Here is a 24790-nt window from a genome sequence, read left to right as displayed (position 1 = left end):
CTTATCATGGTGGGATGGAACACACTATTTTGCCAAATGGGCCTCTATTTTAATATACACAGTAATGTCACAGTACAGGGATAATAAACATAGTCAGGTCACAGTACAGGAATAATATACATAGTGATGTCACAGTACAGGGATAATACACACAGTAATGTCACAGTACAGGGATAATATACATAGTGATGTCACAGTACAGGGATAATACACACAGTGATGTCACAGTACAGGGATAATACACAGTGATGTCACGGAACAGGGATAATACACACAGTGATGTCACAGTATAAAGATAATATACACAGTGATGTCACAGTACAGGGATAATACACACAGTGATGTCACAGTACAGGGATAATACACACAGTGATGTCACGGAACAGGGATAATACACACAGTGATGTCACAGTACAGGGATAATACACACAGTGATGTCACAGTACAGGGATAATACACACAGTGATGTCACAGTACAGTGATAATATACATAGTGATGTCACAGTACAGGGATAATACACACAGTGATGTCACAGTACAGGGATAATATACATAGTGAGGTCACAGTACAGGAATAACACACACAGTGATGTCACAGTACAGGGATAATACACACAGTGATGTCACAATACAGGGATAATATACACAGTGATGTCACAGTACAGGGATAATATACACAGTGATGTCACAGTACAGGGATAATATACACAGTGACGTCACAGTACAGGGATAATACACAGTGATGTCACAGTACAGAGATAATACACACAGTGATGTCACAGTACAGGGATAATACACAGTGATGTCACAGTACAGGGATAATATACACAGTGATGTCACAGTACAGGGATAATATACAGTGATGTCACAGTACAGGGATAATATACAGTGATGTCACAGTACAGGTATAATACACACAGTGATGTCACAGTACAGGGATAATACACACAGTGATGTCACAGTACAGTGATAATATACATAGTGATGTCACAGTACAGGGATAGTACACACAGTAATGTGACAGTACAGGGATAATATACATAGTGAGGTTACAGTACAGGAATAATACACACAGTGATGTCACAGTACAGGGATAATACACACATTGATGTCACAATACAGGGATAATATACACAGGGATGTCACAGTACAGGGATAATATACACAGTGATGTCACAGTACAGGGATAATATACACAGTGACGTCACAGTACAGGGATAATAGACAGTGATGTCACAGTACAGGGATAATACACACAGTGATGTCACAGTACAGGGATAATACACGGTGATGTCACAGTACAGGGATAATATACAGTGATGTCACAATACAGGTATAATACACACTGTGATGTCACAGTACAGGGATAAAACACACAGTGATGTCACAGTACTGGGATAATATACACAGTGATGTCACAGTACAGGGATAATACACACAGCAATGTCACAGTACAGGGATAATATACACAGTGATGTCACAGTACAGGATAATACACACAGTGATGTCACAGTACAGGGATAATACACACAGTGATGTCACAGTACAGGGATAATACATACAGTGATGTCACAGTACAGGTATAATATACACAATGATGTCACAGTACAGGGATAATATACACAGTGATGTCACAGTACAGGGATAATATACACAGTGATGTCACAGTACAGGGATAATATACACAGTGACGTCACAGTACAGGGATAATAGACAGTGATGTCACAGTACAGGGATAATACACACAGTGATGTCACAGTACAGGGATAATACACGGTGATGTCACAGTACAGGGATAATATACAGTGATGTCACAGTACAGGTATAATACACACTGTGATGTCACAGTACAGGGATAAAACACACAGTGATGTCACAGTACAGGGATAATATACACAGTGATGTCACAGTACAGGGATAATACACACAGCAATGTCACAGTACAGGGATAATATACACAGTGATGTCACAGTACAGGATAATACACACAGTGATGTCACAGTACAGGGATAATACATACAGTGATGTCACAGTACAGGGATAATATACACAGTGATGTCACAGTACAGGGATAATACACAGTGATGTCACAGTATAAAGATAACATACCCAGTGATGTCACAGTACAGGGATAATACACACAGTGGTGTCACAGTACAGGGATAATATACACAGTGATATCACAGTACAGGTATAATACACAGTGATGTCACAGTATAAAGATAACATACCCAGTGATGTCACAGTACAGGGATAATACACACAGTGATGTCACAGTACAAGGATAATACACAGTGATGTCACAGTACAGAGATAATATACACAATGATGTCACAGTACAGGGATAATATACAGTGATGTCACAGTAAAGGTATAATACACACAGTGATGTCACAGTGCAGGGATAATACACACAGTGATGTCACAGTACATGGATAATACACAGTGATGTCACAGTACAGAGATAATATACACAATTATGTCACAGTACAGGGATAATATACAGTGATGTCACAGTAAAGGTATAATACACACAGTGATGTCACAGTGCAGGGATAATACACACAGTGATGTCACAGTACAGGGATAATACACAGTGATTTCACAGTACAGGGATAATATACACAGTGATGTCACAGTACAGGAATAATACACACAGTGATGTCACAGTGCAGGGATAATACACACAGTGATGTCACAGTACAGGTATAATATACACAGTGATGTCACAGTACAGGGATAATACACACAGTGATGTCACCGTACAGGGATAATACACACAGTGATGTCACAGTACAGGAATAATACACACAGTGATGTCACAGTACAGGTATAATATACACAGTGATGTCACAGTACAGGGATAATATACACAGTGATGTCACAGTACAGGGATAATATACACAGTGATGTCACAGTACAGGTATAATATACACAGTGATGTCACAGTACAGGGATAATATACACAGTGATCTCACAGTACAGGGATAATATACACAGTGATGTCACAGTACAGGGATAATATACACAGTGATGTCACAGTACAGGGATAATATACGCAGTGATGTCACAGTACAGGTATAACATACGCAGTGATGTCACAGTACAGAGATAATATACATAGTGAGGTCACAGTACAGGAATAATACACACAGTGATGTCACAGTACAGGGATAATACACAGTGATGTCATAGTACAGGGATAATACACACAGTGATGTCATAGTACAGGGATAATACACAGTGATGTCATAGTACAGGGATAATACACACAGTGATGTCACAGTACAGGGATAATACACACAGTGATGTCACAGTACAGGGATAATACACACAGTGTTGTCACAGTACAGGGATAATGCACACAGTGATGTCACATACAGGGATAATACACATAGTGATGTCACAGTACAGGGATAATACACACAGTGTTGTCACAGTACAGGGATAATATACACAGTGATGTCACAGTACAGGGATAATACACAGTGATGTCACAGTACAGGGATAATATACACAGGGATGTCACAGTACAGGCATAATACACACAGAGTTGTCACAGTACAGGGATAATGCACACAGTGATGTCACAGTACAGGGATAATACACACAGTGATGTCACAGTACAGGGATAATACACACAGTGATGTCACAGTACAGGGATAATATACCCAGTGATGTCACAGTACAGGAATAATATACAGTGATGTCACAGTACAGGGATAATACACACAGTGATGTCACAGTACAGGGATAATACACACAGTGATGTCACAGTACAGGGATAATACACAGTGATGTCATAGTACAGGGATAATACACACAGTGATGTCATAGTACAGGGATAATACACACAGTGATGTCATAGTACAGGGATAATACACAGTGATGTCACAGTACAGGGATAATATACACAGTGATGTCACAGTACAGGGATAATACACAGTGATGTCACAGTACAGGGATAATATACACAGGGATGTCACAGTACAGGCATAATACACACAGAGTTGTCACAGTACAGGGATAATGCACACAGTGATGTCACAGTACAGGGATAATACACACAGTGATGTCACAGTACAGGGATAATACACACAGTGATGTCACAGCACAGGGATAATATACCCAGTGATGTCACAGTACAGGAATAATACATACAGTGATGTCACAGTACAGGGATAATACACACAGTGATGTCACAGTACAGGGATAATACACACAGTGATGTCACAGTACAGGGATAATACACAGTGATGTCATAGTACAGGGATAATACACACAGTGATGTCATAGTACAGGGATAATACACACAGTGATGTCATAGTACAGGGATAATACACAGTGATGTCACAGTACAGGGATAATATACACAGTGATGTCACAGTACAGGGATAATACACAGTGATGTCATAGTACAGGCATAATACACACAGAGTTGTCACAGTACAGGGATAATGCACACAGTGATGTCACAGTACAGGGATAATACACACAGTGATGTCACAGTACAGGGATAATACACACAGTGATGTCATAGTACAGGGATAATATACACAGTGATGTCACAGTACAGGGATAATACACACAGTGATGTCACAGTACAGGGATAATACACACAGTGATGTCACAGTAGAAGGATAAAACTCCAGTATGTATGTACGGTCCTCACTTACCATTGTATTCAGAATGGCCGGCAGCAGCATAGGCTTTAGCTAAGAGCAGACCTGTCTGTGCAGCCTCTTCACTCAGATTTTTGTATACAGCCTGAGATATAGAATGCGCCTATGGAGACAGAACATCATATGAGAAAGATACAAACGCTCCTCCCAGGACCCTAATGTGAAATCTGTCACCTACTATGTTCCATTTATACCCCCGATTTCCCCATGAAAGCTTTTTGGGCCCCCTAAGTGTTTTGGTGAAACTGAAACCCCTATAGCAGTGGTGTCCAAACTGCGGCCCTCCAGATGTTGCAAAACTGCAACTCCCAGCATGCCCGGACAGCCAACGGCTGTCCGGGCATGCTGGGAGTTGAAGTTTTGCAACATCTGGAGGGCCGCAGTTTGGACACCACTGCCCTATAGCTATACCTCTGGAGACATAGGGGGAGATTTATCAAAACCTGTCCAGAGGGAAAGTTGACCAGTTGCCCATAGCAACCAATCAGATGGCTTCTTTCATTTTGTAGAGGCCTTGTTAACCCCTTAAGGACGCAGCCCTTTTTCACATTAAGGACTGAGCCCTTTTTCGCAATTCTGACCACCGTCGCTTTACGAATTAATAACGCAAAAACGCTTTTACCGAATATTCTGATTCTTTATTTTGGTGGTAAATTTTCGGCGTTACTTGCATCCTTTTTTGGTGAAAAATCCCCAAATTTCATGAAAATTTTGAAAATTTTGCATTTTTCTAACTTTGAAGCTCTCTACTTGTAAGGAAAATGGATATTCCAAATAAATTTTATTTTTCTTCACAAATACAATATGTCCACTTTATGTTGGCATCATAAAATGGACATATTTTTGCTTTTTGAAAAAATTAGAGGGCTTCAAAGTAGAGCAGCAATTTTCAAAAAATTCATGAAAATTGCTAAATCTGAAGGGACAGATGTTACAGAACTACAACTCCCAGCATGCCTGGGCAGTCCAGGCATGGTGAGAGTTGTAGTTTGGCAACATCTGGAGGGCTACCGTTTGGGCACCACTGTAACAGTGGTCTCCAAACTGTGACCCTCCAGATGTTGCAAAACTACAACTCCCAGCATGCCCAGACAGCCTTTGGCTGTATGGGCATGCTGGGAGTTGCAGTTTGGCCTTCCTAGTGATTGCCACAGTAAACATCGTTTTACTTTCACTTTCAATTCCTCCCCACTGAAGATTCCATACCTGAGCCAGGATCCAGCAGTCTCTAGCGAAGATCCCGGGTCCCCAGGCATCTTCTCCTGCAGGTACGGCCTCCATCTTCTTCCCACGATCCTCTCGACATCCAGGGGTGGGCAGAAAGCCAACCCACTGTCCTGCGCTACCATTGGTCAGAACTCCGTTCTGACTAATGCCAGGGGATAGGAGTAGATCGCAGCTCTGCGACCTCACTCCTATGCCTTAGGCTGATCGGGGCTGTCTCTGACAAATCCGATCAGCCCTATTTTCCGGGTGATCGGGTCACCAGAGACCCGATCAGCCCAGAATTGGAGAAAATCGCATGTCTGAATTGACATGCGATTTTCTCCGATCGCCGACATGGGGGGGTCTCAGGACCCCTCTGGGCGATGTGCCGGGGTGCCTGCTGAATGATTTCAGCAGGCATCCCGATCCGGTCCCCAAACCGGCTAGCGGTGGGGACCGGATTTCTCACGGGCGTATGGATACGCCCTGTGTCCTTAAGGACTCGGAATGCAGGGCGTATCCATACGCCCTGTGTCCTGAAGAGGTTAAATATGAAAAAAGAAATCTGATTGGTTGCCATGGGCAACTGGGCAACTTATCCTCTGCACAGGTTTTAATAAATCTCCCCCATGGTGTGAGCAGCGACTTACCTGCAGTAGGTAATGGATGGCCTGCTCGTGCCTCCTCTTCATCTGCTCTGTTCTGGCCAGGTCTCGGTAGATACCTATGAGTTCAGGAGAGCTGTCCCCCTCAGAAGAGGTGACAATCTTCACAGCTTGTTCAAAGAAATTCACAGCCAAGCTGAGCTTGTCCTGCATCACGCAGGCCCTGCAAAATGTATACTTGTATATTTTGTATCCAATGTAGACAATGCTCTGTGAGTTAACAACAACAGCAGCAGCTGAATAAATCTCTCTGCTAGTTTGCTACAATATATCAATTCGGGCTGTTTAGCTCACAGAGCATTGTCTAGACTGGATACAATTGTCTCCACTTCTCAGCTGAGAGCAGGACTAGCTATGTACAATGTATCAGTCTGGAGTCCAGGATGTTTAGCTCACAGAGCATTGTCTAGACTGGATACAATTGTCTCCACTTCTCAGCTGAGAGCAGGACTAGCTATGTACAATGTATCAGTCTGGAGTCCAGGATGTTTAGCTCACAGAGCATTGTCTAGACTGGATACAATTGTCTCCACTTCTCAGCTGAGAGCAGGACTAGCTATGTACAATGTATCAGACTGGAGTCCAGGCTGTTTAGCTCACAGAGCATTGTCTAGACGATACAATTGTCTCCACTTCTCAGCTGAGAGCAGGACTAGCTATGTACAATGTATCAGTCCGGAGTCCAGGATGTTTAGCTCACAGAGCATTGTCTAGACTGGATACAATTGTCTCCACTTCTCAGCTGAGAGCAGGACTAGCTATGTACAATGTATCAGACTGGAGTCCAGGCTGTTTAGCTCACAGAGCATTGTCTAGACTGGATACAATTGTCTCCACTTCTCAGCTGAGAGCAGGACTAGCTATGTACAATGTATCAGTCCGGAGTCCAGGCTGTTTAGCTCACAGAGCATTGTCTAGACTGGATACAATTGTCTCCACTTCTCAGCTGAGGGCAGGACTAGCTATGTACAATGTATCAGTCTGGAGTCCAGGATGTTTAGCTCACAGAGCATTGTCTAGACTGGATACAATTGTCTCCACTATTCAGCTGAGAGCAGGACTAGCTATGTACAATGTATCAGTCTGGAGTCCAGGATGTTTAGCTCACAGAGCATTGTCTAGACTGGATACAATTGTCTCCACTTCTCAGCTGAGAGCAGGACTAGTTATGTACAATGTATCAGTCTGGAGTCCAGGCTGTTTAGCTCACAGAGCATTGTCTAGACTGGAAACAATTGTCTCCACTTCTCAGCTGAGAGCAGGACTAGCTATGTACAATGTATCAGTCTGGAGTCCAGGATGTTTAGCTCACAGAGCATTGTCTAGACTGGATACAATTGTCTCCACTTCTCAGCTGAGAGCAGGACTAGCTATATACAATGTATCAGTCTGGAGTCCAGGAAGTTTAGCTCACAGAGCATTGTCTAGACTGGATACAATTGTCTCCACTTCTCAGCTGAGAGCAGGACTAGCTATGTACAATGTATCAGTCTGGAGTCCAGGATGTTTAGCTCACAGAGCATTGTCTAGACTGGATACAATTGTCTCCACTTCTCAGCTGAGAGCAGGACTAGCTATGTACAATGTATCAGTCTGGAGTCCAGGATGTTTAGCTCACAGAGCATTGTCTAGACTGGATACAATTGTCTCCACTTCTCAGCTGAGAGCAGGACTAGCTATGTACAATGTATCAGTCTGGAGTCCAGGATGTTTAGCTCACAGAGCATTGTCTAGACTGGATATAATTGTCCCCACTTCTCAGCTGAGAGCAGGACTAGCTATGTACAATGTATCAGTCTGGAGTCCAGGATGCTTAGCTCACAGAGCATTGTCTAGACTGGATACAATTATCTCCACTTCTCAGCTGAGAGCAGGACTAGCTATATACAATGTATCAGTCTGGAGTCCAGGCTGTTTAGCTCACAGAGAATTGTCTAGACTGGATACAATTGTCTCCACTTCTCAGCTGAGAGCAGGACTAGTTATGTACAATGTATCAGTCTGGAGTCCAGGCTGTTTAGCTCACAGAGCATTGTCTAGACTGGATACAGTTGTCTCCACTTCTCAGCTGAGAGCAGGACTAGCTATGTACAATGTATCAGTCTGGAGTCCAGGATGCTTAGCTCACAGAGCATTGACTAGACTGGATACAATTGTCTCCACTTCTCAGCTGAGAGCAGGACTAGCTATGTACAATGTATCAGTCTGGAGTCCAGGATGCTTAGCTCACAGAGGATTGTCTAGACTGGATACAATTATCTCCACTTCTCAGCTGAGAGCAGGACTAGCTATATACAATGTATCAGTCTGGAGTCCAGGCTGTTTAGCTCACAGAGCATTGTCTAGACTGGATACAGTTGTCTCCACTTCTCAGCTGAGAGCAGGACTAGCTATGTACAATGTATCAGTCTGGGGTCGAGGCTGTTTAGCTCACAGAGCATTGTCTAGACTGGATACAATTGTCCCCACTTCTCAGCTGAGAGCAGGACTAGTTATGTACAGGTTACTAGCTCGGAATGTGAACAAGAGGGTTTTCATTTACTGACAACAAGTAAGTCCTAACATTTTGCGACTGAAAAGCAGCTATAATCTTTTATTTGCGTCCATTTTTTTTCTGTTATCACCTGAAAATATCCATTAACCAGTTGCCCTTATAAACCGGGTTTATTTACCTTCCCAATGCCAAAGCTATGTCTTTGTCAGATATTTTGCCAAGAACAGACGTCTTTTCCTGAAGTTCTTCCAGTTCTTCCACAATTTTTTCCACTTTTTGCAAACTCAGATACGATTCTCTTCCAGTATGGCCATTAAGGAGGAAAGTAATGCACTGATGTCGCAGAGCTGAGTTTGTAATTTGGCCCCATTCAACATATATTCCACTGGTAAACCTAATGACAGGTCCATATTGCCAAACGCATGGACCAAGGGCTGTAGAGATACCATTGTCCCTTTATGGTCCTTATGCCTTACAGGGATAGTTCAGCCAAAAGCATTAATCACCTTTCCACCATATGTTTTATAGTTTGTGGATGGTCAAACTGCTGTAATCCCTAGAATTTGGGACCCCACTCCCCCATATGATACCTAGAAGCAGTGATCTAGCAACTACCCTGTATTTCCATTCAAAGTCTATGGGACCGACAAAACAACTAAGGGTCTATTCGCACGGCAGAATTTCCGCAAGCGGAATTCCGCTTGCGGAAATTCTGTCGTGTGAATAGACCCTAAGAACAGTGCAAAATCCCCATGGTTCCTTCTTAGCATATGTTCGCACTATGGAACCCACTATGAAATCCTTTGGCGCTGGGACCTCGCGGATTTGTGCTGTTACCATTGATGGCAATGCAATCCGCACATAAGTCCGGCAAAAGAATCCAAAATTTCTGCCCCAAAACTCTCTGCCACAGAAATTCCACAGTATGAATGGGCCAACGGAACCCATTCACGCCAATGTTAGATTCATGCAGCGGAATTTCCTCGCAGAGATTCTGTAGTGTGAATGTACCCTTAATGGTCATTTTTGGGGGTCTCAGCTTACAGATACATTTTAACGCAATGACCTCAAAACATGATATGACCTTCAAGTCACTCAACTCCTTCCGCCTTTTGTTTTAGTACTGTCCTAATTTTTGTTCCTTCTCCTTCATCCATATAAAATCAGCATATAACTCAAATGTAAATACTTAGGGGAGGGGGGGGGGAGGGGAATGAGGGTCCATACCTTCAGCTGAACATTAATCATAGATGCCGAACCACCTGGGATTTTAGTGTGGTGCTTAAAGGGGTTATCCACCATGATGAATTTTAGTACGTACCTGGCAGACAGTAATGGACATGCTTAGGAAGGATCTGCACTTGTCTTGGGGCTAAATAGCAATGTTGTGAGATTACCATAACACTTTGGCTATCTTTTTGTAAAATGGCTATTTCCTGTTGGAGTTCACTCCCTCCAACTAAAAGTCCCATCATTCCTTGTTTGTAAATGTGAAGTCACTTTTCTCCCTCACATACATCAGCCACTCCACCCATTGAAACACACCTGTGATCCATTCCGTGCAATAGACCAGTGTTTTCTAACCAGGGTGCCTCCAACTGTTGCAAAACTTCAATTCGTTTGTAGAATGATCTCCCTCCCACCCAGCGGTCACTTCACCCCTTGAAGGCTCCCTCTGATCGCCTGACTAGTGATGTAATGTCTCAGGCTGCACTGCAACCTGGGAAAACCTAAGACAGTCATTTTGTATGCTGTTAAAAATAAACATTGGGGCAAAAATCACATAAGAATTGCCAGACCACCATAAAACACAGGTACAAACACTATATTATGAACTACACTAACTTTACAGCCCCTGAAGCACAGTCAAATAAAAATAAAAAATCTTTTTTTTACTACTTTAAGTACTCTGTGCTGCTGTTAGTATTTTTAATTATTATCACTTAAAGATCTTAAATATAATGAGTAAAACATTGCAGCTTTCTTTCAGAAACAGTGCAACATATTTCTGTATCTGGTATAGCAGCATTAGCTTCCTTGAAGTAAAAAAGGGGTTGAGCCGCAATACCACACACAACCTGTGAACAGGTGTGGAGCTGTTTTTTTTTTATGAAAGCGGATACGTTTTTCTAACCCTAGACAACTCCTTTAACTGCACTATAATATCCTAGAAAATGGACTAGAGGTTGAACTAAAATGACCTAAAACAGCTTCCTTAGGGTACATTCACACGTACTTAATCTGCTGCGGATTTTGTTACCCATTAACTTTAATGGGTCCACAACAAATCTACAAATTTTCCATAGTTGCAGATTTGCTGCGGACTCATTAAAGGGGTACTCCGGTGAAAAAACTATTTTTTTTAAACTCAACTGGTGCCAGAAAGTTAAACAGATTTGTAAATTACTTCTATTTAAAAATCTTAATCCTTCCAGTACTTATCAGCTGATGTATACTCCAAGTTCTTTTCTTTTTGAATTTCTTTTCTGTCTGACCACAGTGCTCTCTGCTGACACCTCTGTCCATGTCAAGAACTGTCAGGAACTGTCCAGAGTAGGAACAAATCCCCATAGCAAACCTCTCCTGTTCCTGAAACAGACAGAGGTGTCAGCAGAGAGCACTGTTGTCAGACAGAAAAGAAATTCAAAAAGAAAAGAACTTCCTGTGGAGCACACAGCAGTTGATAAGTATTGGAAGGATAAAGATTTTTTTTAATAGAAGTAATTTACAAATCTGTTTAACTTTTTGGCACCAGTTGATTTAAAAAAAAATGTTTTCACCAGAGTACCCCTTTAAGTGGTTATTCAGGAATAGAATATTTCTTTAAAAACAGCACCACCCCTGTCCTTAGGTTGTGTTTGGTATTACAACTTGGCTCCATTCACTTCAATGGAACTGAGCTGCAATAAAATACACAACCTAAGGATTGTCATGTGAATAGACCCCTAGGCTAGGTTCACACTACGGAATCTCTGGGCAGAATTTCTGCCGGATATTTAACCGGCGGCACTAGAACCACCTGGACTGCATTGCCGTCCCCATAGATGTCAATGCATTTCTGAGTGGATCTTTCGGGAGATCTGCTCAGAAATGCATTGACATCTATAGGGACGGCAATGCAGTCTGGGCAATGCCCAGAAATTCCACAGTGTGAACCCAGCCTAGGGGTCTCACTTCTTATTAAAGGATATTTATTTTGCATCAGGTGAGACACTCCCAGCGTATAGTAAATGGTCACCAATGTCCCCAGGACTTCTCTTTTCTCCTCCACAGATTTTGACAGGTCCACTCCTCGCAGCAGGATGTTTTTGGCAGATTCAGCGTGTTGTCTGGATTGGACTGGTAACCCTAGAGAAAACCAGTCACATGATTAAATGTCTCCTAAATGGGCACTGTCAGAATAAAAAAAAAATTATATGTTGTACACAGGGGTCAAGTCCTGGGAAAAAAAAGTGTGGGAACTCACCCAATATTTTGAGTTAAGGGCTGGTCCTGCAGGACTCCTGCTAATGAAAACAGTGTTTCTGCTGTGGTAAAAAGTGCAGTAACTCCATTCCCATGCCTTCCTGCAGGACTTGAGCCCTGGTTGTCCATCTTGGCAAAACATTAACTTTTCTTATATACTTCATAAAAAATATATCTCTTTTTTTTTTATAGAAATCATGGGGGTCCCCATACCATCCAGAACATAATCCTGTCTGGCTGCAGCATCATCTTTGTCCCAAATAAAGCACAGGCATGGACAAAGTCCTGGAAGTGAGGGCAGGACTAGCACTCCTCCGTACTTACTCCTGTCCTATCAGGCTGCAGCATAAAAACAGAGAGGAGGGGGTTAAAGAGCAGCCTGCAGTGATGGGATTAAGAAACCCAGCACAGCACAGCAGACTCAGGGAGGAAGTGAATGCATGGTGAGTGAGGGCGGGCTCAATGCTTGACTGTGATGTCCTAGACAATTGAGAGGTATGTCATTTATCCCTGTAAATTTCTGGTCATTCTGGGCTAAGTAGTCATGTGGGTGGTCCTACTCATTAATTGACAGTAATCTGTATCATATAAGTGCTGTCAATCACTCAGTAGGACCGCCCACATGGCTACTTATCCCAGAATGAGCAGAGATTTACATGAGAAAAAAACAAGTTATCCTGGAACCTTTTCACAAATAACATGAGGTCTGCAGATTGGACTATATCTTATAGTTGACAAGTTGCCCATAGCAACCAATCAGATCGCTTCTTTCATAACAAAGAAATTATTTTTCATAACAAAGAAATTCTTTAACAAAAATTATGAAGCGATCTGATTGGTTGCTATGGGCAACTGCTCTACTTTCCTTTACAAAAGTTTTGATAAATCTCCCCAAAAGTGTTTTCCTGAAGTTACTACGGCCCATGCCGTTTGCTGCTTGATCACTAGATGGCGACAGCAAGCTTATATTTTGTCTGTTTAATCAAATCCAATGTTTTTATTTATTTATTTATTTATTTATTGTTAAGACCAAATACAACATTAACTAAAAAGACTTACCTCTAACAGTAAGGTAACTGTATGCAAGGTCAGCAAACGCTTTAGCAAGTCTCCAGTGGCCATCTCCATGGATTATTCTACTTAGGGCCACACAGCGGATTAACTCCTTGTGTGCCTTATGCAACTGTCGAAAAGAACAGTTTAAAATAATGAGCAGCAAACAACTAAAAAAGAAAAAAATACCAAATGTTCAAAAATGCTGCATAACCTTGAAAATACTTTGATGACTATGGATAACCCAAGGAGAGGGTCTGGTTACCCCACAACTATGGATATCCTCAGAAGAGGGTCTGGTTACCCCATAACCATGGATAACCTTAGGAGAGGGTCTGGTTACCCTACAACCATGGATAACCTCAGGAGAGGGTCAGGTTACCCCACAACCATGGATAACCCAAGGAGAGGGTCTGGTTACTCCACAACTATGGACAACCTCAGGAGAGGGTCTGGTTACCCCATAACCATGGATAACCTTAGGCGAGGGTCTGGCTACCCTACAACCATGGATAACCTTAGGAGAGGGTCTGGTTACCCTACAACCATGGATAACCTCAGGAGAGGGTCTGGTTACCCCACAACCATGGATAACCTCAGGAGAGGGTCAGGTTACCCCACAAAAATGGATAACCTTAGGAGAGGGTCTGGTTACCCTACAACCATGGATAACCTTAGGAGAGGGTCTGGTTACCCTACAACCATGGATAACCTCAGCAGAGGGTCTGGTTACCTGACAATCATGGATAACCTCAGGAGAGGGTCTGGTTACCTGACAATCATGGATAACCTCAGGAGAGGGTCTGGTTACCCCACAACCATGGATAAGCTCAGGAGAGGGTCTGGTTACCTGACAATCATGGATAACCTCAGGAGAGGGTCTGGTTACCTGACAATCATGGATAACCTCAGGAGAGGGTCTGGTTACCTGACAATCATGGATAACCTCAGGAGAGGGTCTGGTTACCTGACAATCATGGATAACCTTAGGAGAGGGTCTGGTTACCCTAAAACCATGGATAACCTCAGGAGAGGGTCTGGTTACCTGACAATCATGGATAACCTCAGGAGAGGGTCTGGTTACCTGGCAATCATGGATAACCTCAGGAGAGGGTCTGGTTACCCTACAACCATGGATAACCTCAGGAGAGGGTCAGGTTACCCTACAACCATGGATAACCTCAGGAGAGGGTCTGGTTACCCTACAACCATGGATAACCTCAGGAGAGGGTCTGGTTACCCCACAACCATGGATAAGCTCAGGAGAGGGTCTGGTTACCTGACAATCATGGATAACCTCAGAAGAGTGTCTGGTTACCTGACAATCATGGATAACCTCAGGAGAGGGTCTGGTTACCTGACAATCATGGATAACCTCAGGAGAGGGTCTGGTAACATGAAACATGGAAAAAAACAAACAGCCAGATAAAGAGAAGTCAGACAGGTCGAGTAGAAACCTAGAAAGCAGCACAGTACTAAATTGGAAGGCAGAGGAAAGTCGGCTAACAAGGCAAGGTCAGAATGAGGTCAGAATAGGATCAATATAGCAAATAACAATACAGGAGCTAGTGCAGATAACAAGTTTTGACAGGCGATGCGTAGAAGCAGACTAAAGCCTTAGGCCAAGTTCACACAACAGAATTTCAGAGCAGAAAATTCTGCTAGGAAATTCTGTTACAGCAGAGTCCTATTTTTTCTATGGGATTCTGCTGCACCGGAAGATGTTTCTCCGCAGAAACAGTGAACCTGTTCATCATCTCTGCGGATTCCGCTCATGAATGCAACTCAGGATGGTGAGGTCAATAAGGCTGGAGCCGAATAGCCCGGCCCCTGCAACCCCTGAGTGGCGAAAGCGCAGCATGTGACTGACCAGGTGGGATCATTACGTGGACAGTCTTATAGTCACCTCCTTGTCTTGGATGTACCGTTCCACCATTAGCTGAGCCCTGGATAGTTTCTCTACAGGAAGTTTCTGAGTCTTCAGGTCATGAGGAGACGTCTCTGGTCCATCATTTGACCTCTCTGTATATTCTAAGATGCTGCCATCTTCCTCATGAATGGAGCTGACTGTCTTTGGGGTCCTGTTCAGCAAAGAAACATGTTCAGTCTCAAGTTCTTATCGTCAGCTGTCTCCTAGTTATACCCGTTTTTGAAAACCCCCAGTGATAATCAACATGGCCGCCGTTACAACTTCTACCTTGGGTGTCACTGAGCTTTTTAAAAATTCATAATATAACATTTATTAGGGAGAACAAGGGTAGTGCTGTTATGTGGTCCCTGTGATTTGCACTGTTATTGAGGCCCTGTTGATGATACTGTTGTGGTGTCCCAGTACAGGACATGGTCCTGTACCCTTCCTAAGTTCCCTCAGGAAGAGTCCCTGCAGTCCATAGGGCTCCCCCCCCCCTTGCTTATCAGTTCTTGCTTCATATAAATGCATTGTATGTATTATGTGCATTTTGTTCAGTATGTATAAAGGTTGTACAAATGTATAACATGGATAGGACCTTCCGGGGTCATGTGATCTACTGTCATGTGATGTACCCCGAGTTCCCTGGGCACAGGACCCACAGGCTTTGCAACTAATGGGCTTTAGTCCAGCCCCCCCTAGTATATAAGGGGCTGTAGTCTCTAAATTCATTCTCTTCTCTCTTCTCTTCCTGCTGGACACTAAAGAAGCACAATCTCAGCATATACAGTGGTCTCTCAACATACGATGGTAATTAGTTCCAAACAAGCCATCGTTTGTCGAATCCATCGTATGTTGAGGGATTCGTGCAATGTAAAGTATAGGAAGCTGTACTCACCTGTCCCTGCCGCTCCCGATGGTGACCCCGCCGCTCCCGATGGTGACCCCGGGCCTCCACTGGGCTCTCCTGGTCTTCTCCGGTCCTCCGCTGTCTTCTCTGGTCCTCTGCTGTCTTCCGCAAGGCCTTACTGTGCCTGCGTAGCGACGTCATTATGCCGCTGCGTAAGCCATTCCTATTGGATGACGTGCGCAGCAGCTTATTGACGTCATCGGACAGGGCCGAGAAGACACCGAAATACCAGCGCTGGACCCGGAGGGCACCCCGGAGCATCGTGGAGGGGTAAGTAATACTTACCGCACCACACGGGGAACATTAAGCTGCTATCCGGCAGCAGCTTAAGCATTTTGCGCTGCCGGATAGCACTTAATGCGCTGGCCCCGACGTAAAAAAGCATCGTATGTCGATGCTGACATCGACATGCGATGGCCTCTGAGAGGCCATCGTATGTCGATTTGATCATATGTCGGGGCCATCGTAGGTCGGGGGGGTCACTGTACTACTAAAATTCATCTCATCTAGGCCAAAGCCTAAGGAACCTGTAGCCACTTCAAAATGTGAGTTATTAAGCTCTATCTACAATTCTAGTGACTACTACTCAACTCAAGTATACAATTAGTAGCACAGTGGCCTGCATAAATCTCAATACTACAAGCCCCAGCAAGCCTGTGAGGTATCCTGCATCCCGGTTGCCTCTAGAGAAACTGCACAATTGTAAAGACTGTTTCATAAGAAGTTTAAGTAAAAGTTCCAGTTATTTTCCCAATCCCTGCTGTGGACATTCCTTTATTGCCTGCCGTTTCTGGGTTGGTTGTCGGCAGGGCCTTATACAGAAAGCAACCACATCCTGGCATCACGACAAATCAGGGGTTAATAACACCTTGCCCCACAGGGTTAATACCACCAGACCCTGCTACACTGTTGCAACACCCCAGTCACCACACTGTTATAGCAGTTCTGTATTGGTACTACTATAGGGACCGTCTTTTGCACTATTACAGGGTCTCTGTGTTTGCACTATTATTGGGGCACTCATGATTATAGTGTCATAGAGATGCTGTGTTCCTACCAGTATAGAGGCCCTGTGTTGTTGGTAGTATTATAGGGGCCCTGTGATTTGCATTATTATAAGTGCCAAGTCGTGTTTACTGTTATTAGATACACTCTTATGGGTCATTGTGGTTGGCACTGTCATAACGGTTCTGTATTGACACTAATGTGGAAGCTCTGAAGTTGACACTATAAGGCTGGGTTCACATCACGTTTTGGCCATACAGTTTTCTATCAGGTTTTTTTAAGCCAAACCGTATTTGTCAAAACCGGACCAAACCGTATGCAACCGTGTGCTTAAAAAAATTAAACCGTATATATGTGTGTCCGGTTGTATGCGGTTGCATACGGTTTTTAAAAATAAGATCCAATCTGGTTTTAACATTTATTTCATTTTTAAATTAAGTTCCTGTTGTTCTAATGAAATTTTATTTTAGGATCGCTATGCGCATGTGCAAAGTAAAAAACCGTATAGTAAAAATTGGATTGAATCATAGACACCTACGGTTCTCATTGACTTTCATGTTAAAACAACCGTATACAGCTACAATACGATTTATCACCCGGACACAAAACCGTGGTCAACCATGGTTTTAAGTATGGGAAAAAAAAAAAACGTATTGGAAGCAAAACGGACGCAACCGGATGCATCATTGTGCTCATGGTTTTCAATGACTTTGACTTGTCTATGGATACGGTTTTCGATACGGATTCATACGGTTTAAAAAAAGAAACTGTACATGGCAACCGTAGGGACAAAACGTGATGTGAACCCAGCCTAATAGAGGTCTTGCTGTCCTTTTTAGGGTCTATACACACGTACAGTATTCTGCGCAGATTTAATGCGCAGGATTGGAAGCTGCGTTCAGTCATTCAGTTTACATTGAAATCTGTAGCAGAAAATCTGCACAGAATACTGTACGTGGGAATAGACCATAAAGAGGTTTTGTTTACACTAATATAAAAGTTGTGTTGGTATAATATAGAGGCCATGAGTACTATAGTAATCCGTGATAAAGTTATATTTATGTGCATTTTGAATATTATAGTCATATAAATCCCTATTATCAACGATAATGGGGCCTGGCACTTTAGGTTGAACTAAATCTACCTGCTGTTTGTTCCTTACTCTGCTATAAGCTTCTCTCAAACTCGGTTTGGGTACCCTTTACTCTTAAAAACGATGTTGTAAAACCGAGGATTATTTAAAAAAATCACTGTCTAGAGTGCAATTTTTTCTTACCCGTAAATATTGCCCATAGGTCACATTATGAATCCATTTCGGATAATGGGAACTACTGTATCTCAGCAGACTATTGATGTCCACTGACTTAAAAAAAGTTTTGGTGAGGATATGATCAGTATTATCTTTTTTTTATTAGAAGGTCTAAAAACTCAATTTCATAAGGGGAGTGGTGTAGGGTACATTTTAAGCTCCAATTATTTGAATTAATATGTGTAATGTCCATTTATTTGTTTATGTATTTTTCTGTTCACACACTAGGATGTTCTGAGCAGTTTGCTATTCTCCCTAGATTGGGAATAGTTGATGCTCTGAACCGATGAGAACTTGGGTGGGGATATTTTAACCAGAGTTCTCCTGCAGTCTGTGCTGGTTGTTTGTTACCTGTGCTCTGTATGTTATAATTCCTGTTTGGTATCCTGGAATCTATTCAGACTCATCCAGTTCAGTCGAGTGTTTCCTGGAGTCCATTCAGACTCATCCGGTTCTGGTCTAGAATTTCGTGTTTTATATTTCTGTTTCCCACTATGTCAGCATCCTGATCACACGGTGGTGTGTGCCTGCTGCCTAGTAGTCTATTTGGCTTTATTATGCTGTCTACTCCTTTTGTGCACTGGGGTGTTCAGTTTGTTTCTGTTCTGTGTCCCAGTGTGAACAGTGTTCTATGTTCCTGATCAGTTTTGTGTTTTTGCATTCAGTTCTTCCTTTTCATCCCCTGCATCTCTTGGATTATTCTCTATAATTGTTGCATACCTAGTCTAATTCATTTTTATCATGTCTGCCGTTCATTTGGATTCCGGTTTATTAGCTGTTTGTTAGTACACAATTTTCGGCCCTGTTTGTGAGTTTATATTCTGTCTGGTTTATCTGGTTTATCTGTTCTGGTTTTCGTATTCCTGTTTTGTTTCTGTCCAATGACCGATTATGTATATTATTTGTTTTTACGCCATTGCACTTGAGCGTAGGGTGGGACCGTCTCCAAGTTGTCGATTCACCGTTTAGGGTGGATGGGCAAGTAGGCAGGGAGAGTTTTTCTACAGTCAGTTTAGGGCTCACTCTCCCTGTCCACCCCGGTCATGACAATAAATTCTACGGCCTGCTGGGCCGTGCCCAACCAAAATAAAGAAAAGGTAATCTATGAAGCGCCTAAAGAAGGCAACAAAACGATATAGGGGGGACTGTGCGATGAGGGTCTCGAAACGCCCCATCACCAAGTTGGCATAACTAGGTGTGAAGGGTGGACTCACTTATGGGAGATACTGTATATAATGTGAGGGGTGGAGTCACTTATGGGAGATACTGTATATATAATGTGAGGGGTGGAGTCACTTATGGGATATACTGTATATATAATGTGAGGGGTGGACTCACCTATGAGAGATACTGTATATATAATGTGAGGGGTGGAGTCACTTATGGGAGATACTGTATATATAATGTGAGGGGTGGACTCACTTATGGGAGATACTGTATATAATGTGAGGGGTGGACTCACTTATGGGAGATACTGTATATATAATGTGAGGGGTGGAGTCACTTATGGGAGATACTATATATATATAATGTGAGGGGTGGACTCACTTATGGGAGATACTGTATATAATGTGAGGGGTGGAGTCACTTATGGGAGATACTGTATATATAATGTGAGGGGTGGACTCACTTATGGGAGATACTGTATATATAATGTGAGGGGTGGAGTCATTTATGGGAGATACTGTATATAATGTGAGGAGTGAACTCACTTATGGGAGATACTGTATATAATGTGAGGGGTGGACTCACTTATGGGATATACTGTATATATAATGTGAGGGGTGGACTCATTTATGGGATATACTGTATATATAATGTGAGGGGTGGAATCACTTATGGGAGATACTGTATATAATGCGAGGGGTGGACTCACTTATGGGAGATACTGTATATAATGTGAGGGGTGGACTCACTTATAGGAGATACTGTATATATAATGTGAGGGGTGGACTCACTTATGGGAGATACTGTATATATAATGTGAGGGGTGGAGTCACTTATGGGAGATACTGTATATATAATGTGAGGGGTGGACTCACTTATGGGAGATACTGTATATATAATGTGAAGGGTGGACTCACTTATGGGATATACTGTATATATAATGTGAGGGATGGACTCACTTATGGGAGGTACTGTATATATAAATGTGAGGGGTGGACTCACTTATGGGATATACTGTATATATAATGTGAGGGGTGGACTCACTTATGGGAGATACTATATATAATGTGAGGGGTGGACTCACTTATGGGAGATACTGTATATATGTGAGGGGTGGACTCACTTATGGGAGATACTGTATATATAATGTGGGGGGTGGACTCACTTATGGGATATACTGTATATATAATGTGAGGGGTGGACTCACTTATGGGAGATACTGTATATATAATGTGAGGGGTGGACTCACTTATGGGAGATACTGTATATATAATGTGAGGGGTGGACTCACTTATAGGATATACTGTATATATAATGTGAGGGGTGGAGTCACTTATGGGAGATACTGTATATATAATGTGAGGGGTGGACTCACTTATGGGAGATACTGTATATATAATGTGAGGGGTGGACTCACTAATGGGATATACTGTATATAATGTGAGGGGTGGACTCACTTATGGGAGATACTGTATATAATGTGAGGGGTGGACTCACTTATGGGAGATACTGTATATATAATGTGAGGGGTGGACTCTCTTATGGGATATACTGTATATAATGTGAGGGGTGGACTCTCTTATGGGATATACTGTATATATATAATGTGAGGGGTGGACTCACTTATGGGAGATACTGTATATATAATGTGAGGGGTGGACTCAATTATGGGAGATACTGTATATATAATGTGGGGGATGGACTCACTTATGGGATATACTGTATATAATGTGAGGGGTGGAGTCACTTATAGGAGATACTGTATATATAATGTGAGGGGTGGACTCAATTATGGGAGATACTGTATATATAATGTGAGGGGTGGACTCAATTATGGGAGATACTGTATATATAATGTGAGGGGTGGACTCACTTATGGGATATACTATATATAATGTGAGGGGTGGAGTCACTTATAGGAGATACTGTATATATAATGTGAGGGGTAGACTCACTTATGGGAGATACTGTATATAATGTGAGGGGTGGACTCGCTTATGGGAGATACTGTATATATAATGTGAGGGGTGGAGTCACTTATGGGATATACTGTATATAATGTGAGGGGTGGACTCACTTATGGGAGATACTGTATATAATGTGAGGGGTGGACTCACTTATGGGAGATACTGTATATAATGTGAGGGGGGGACTCACTTATGGGAGATACTGTATATATAATGTGAGGGGTGGACTCACTTATGGGAGATACTGTATATATATAATGTGAGGGGTGGACTCACTTATGGGAGATACTGTATATATAATGTGAGGGGTGGACTCACTTATGGGAGATACTGTATATATAATGTGAGGGGTGGACTCACTTATGGGAGATACTGTATATATAATGTGAGGGGTGGACTCACTTATGGGAGATACTGTATATAATGTGAGGGGTGGACTCACTTATAGGAGATACTGTGTATATATATATATATATATATATATATATAATGTGAGGGGTGGACTCACTTATGGGAGATACTATATATAATGTGAGGGGTGGACTCACTTATGGGAGATACTGTATATATAATGTGAGGGGTGGACTCACTTATAGGAGATACTGTGTATATAATGTGAGGGGTGGACTCACTTATGGGAAATACTGTATATAATGTGAGGGGTGGACTCACTTATGGGATATACTGTATATATAATGTGAGGGGTGGACTCACTTATAGGAGATACTGTATATATAATGTGAGGGGTGGAGTCACTTATGGGAGATACTGTATATATAATGTGAGGGGGGGACTCACTTATGGGAGATACTGTATATATAATGTGAGGTGTGGAGTCACTTATGGGAGATACCGTATATATAATGTGAGGGGTGGACTCACTTATGGGAGATACTGTATATATAATGTGAGGGGTGGACTCACTTATAGGAGATACTGTATATATAATGTGAAGGGTGGAATCACCCAATGAATCACTGACGCATTTCGGTTTATTAATAAACCTTAATCAGGTGAGCTGACTCTACTATTTTCTTACTTCCATACATACAGGTGATGCAACGTTTCGACCTAACAATTAGGTCTTTCTCAAGCATGAGAAAGACCTACTGTAAAACGTTGCATCACCTGTATGTATGGAAGTAAGAAAATAGTAGTGTCAGCTCACCTGATTAAGGTTTATTAATAAACCGAAACGCGTCAGTGATTAATTTGGCTTTTATGGGGACACTTATAGGTTTTTGCACTCTTTTTTTAATGGAATGGAATAAAATTACTATTTTTTTATGGAAGCTGGAAACCAGACTTTTTTCCTTGAATATCAACTGTATGTGTTTGGACCAATACATTTCCACCTTATTTGGACACCATACTTGGAGTGCCGTCTTCTATATGTATGCTATTAATTTGAAAAGGTGTCACTGCTGCTATATACATACGTGCGGAGTGATCCGGGGTCTTCATATGTAGAGTCCGTGGGGATACGTATAGGGATCGACAACATTATCACCGCCTGGAAGAGAAATGACATTTCCAGTCATTTCATTGGATCAGAAATTTCTTAGTAAAATCCCTGAATCTTACTTCAGAAGAGAAGTCCCAGTCTTAAAGGGGTACTCCACTGGAAAACATTTTCTTTAAAATCAACTGGTGCCAGAAAGTTAAACAGATTTGTAAATTACTTCTATCAAAAAATCTTAATCCTTCCAGTATTTATCAGCTGCTGTTATGATCGACAGGAAGTTCTTTTCTTTTTGAATTTCCTTTCTGTCTGACCACAGTGCTCTCTACTGACACCTCTGTCCATTTTAGGAACTGTCCAGAGTAGGAGCAAATCCCCATTGGAAACCTCTCCTGCTCTGGACATTTTCTTAAAATGGACAGAGGTGTCAGCAGAGAGCACTGTGGTCAGGCAGAAAGGAAATTCAAAAAGAAAAGAACTTCCTGTGGATCATAACAGCAGCTGATAAATACTGGAAGGATTAAGATTTTTTTTAATAGAAGTAATTTACAAAACTGTTTATCTTTCTGGCACCATAAAAAAAAATTAAAAAAAAGTTTTCCAGTGGAGTATCCCTTTAAAGGGGTACTCTGGTGAAAAACATCTTATCCCCTATCCAAAGGATAGGGGATAAGATGTCTGATTGCAAGGGTCCCGCCGCTGACACCCCGGTCATCCGTGCGCGGAGCGAACTCCGCTTCGTGCTGGATGACTGGCGACTACAGCCGCCACACCCCCTCTATTCATGTCTATGGGAGGAGGTGTGACGGCTACGTAGTAGCCGTCACACCTCCTCCCATAGACATGAATAGAGGGGGGCGTGGCGTCACGAACACGGAAGCTCCAAGCTTCCGTGTTCCGGACGCTTCCGCTACCGGGCCGGACCCCCACAATCCAACATCTCATCCCCTATCCTTTGAATAGGGAGGATACCCCTTTAAATGGAAGTTTTTCCCATAGGCTCTATAGAACGTGAAAAACACAATCAGAAAACACGTGTAAGAAAGGCTACAAAACGCTAAACCTAGATGAATTAACTTACAAAATGCTTATAAATGTTTGCAGTTAAAAATTTAAGAGAAATTAGTAATTAATTAAAAGTGAATTAGAAATAAAAAATGCATAAAAAAACAATTCTATGAAAAATGCATGTTTTTTTTTTATTATTTTAGTTTATTTCAAGCATTTAAAAAGACAAAAAAATAAAAAAATAAAACGTGCATGAAGTTGCAAGGTCCAAAAGGTGCAAGAGATCCGTGAACCACTGAATTGGTTAATTTGTAGGGGCACCTACTCCCAGACCCCCATAGATTAAAGCGGACAAGCGGTATTCCCCTTTAAAACATAAGCAACATGATATAATGTACTGTATACCTCACAGCTGATTTCCGTGTCTGTGTCTGATCCTCAGTACTGAATGCTTTGCTTTGTTTACACGGTTTGTCTTGTTGCTATGG

At 42.2% G+C, this 24790-nt stretch overlaps 1 protein-coding gene across 3 annotated transcripts in view; it reads right to left on the bottom strand.

Moving 5' to 3' along the window:
* TTC23L (tetratricopeptide repeat domain 23 like) overlaps nucleotides 1–24790 on the bottom strand; it is a 33173-nt gene extending 8383 nt beyond the window's left edge. For all 3 annotated transcript variants that reach the window (XR_008848730.1, XR_008848729.1, XM_056545674.1), the window contains exons 1-8: nucleotides 24708–24790; nucleotides 23272–23345; nucleotides 15472–15646; nucleotides 13572–13695; nucleotides 12239–12395; nucleotides 9226–9351; nucleotides 6539–6716; nucleotides 4677–4785 (exon numbers count right to left, since the gene is read on the bottom strand). Coding sequence is in view for 1 of the 3 variants with exons in the window: in XM_056545674.1 (XP_056401649.1) it covers nucleotides 4677–4785; nucleotides 6539–6716; nucleotides 9226–9351; nucleotides 12239–12395; nucleotides 13572–13695; nucleotides 15472–15646; nucleotides 23272–23336 (934 nt within the window). In the remaining 2 variants the exon portion in view is untranslated. The remainder of the gene's footprint in view (nucleotides 1–4676; nucleotides 4786–6538; nucleotides 6717–9225; nucleotides 9352–12238; nucleotides 12396–13571; nucleotides 13696–15471; nucleotides 15647–23271; nucleotides 23346–24707) is intronic.

The sequence above is a fragment of the Hyla sarda genome, chromosome 1 (assembly GCF_029499605.1).
Source record: "Hyla sarda isolate aHylSar1 chromosome 1, aHylSar1.hap1, whole genome shotgun sequence".
Classification (NCBI taxonomy): Eukaryota; Metazoa; Chordata; class Amphibia; order Anura; family Hylidae; genus Hyla; species Hyla sarda.
The sequence above is the reverse complement of the archived record's forward strand: the minus strand, read 5'-3'. Positions and strand labels throughout refer to the sequence as shown.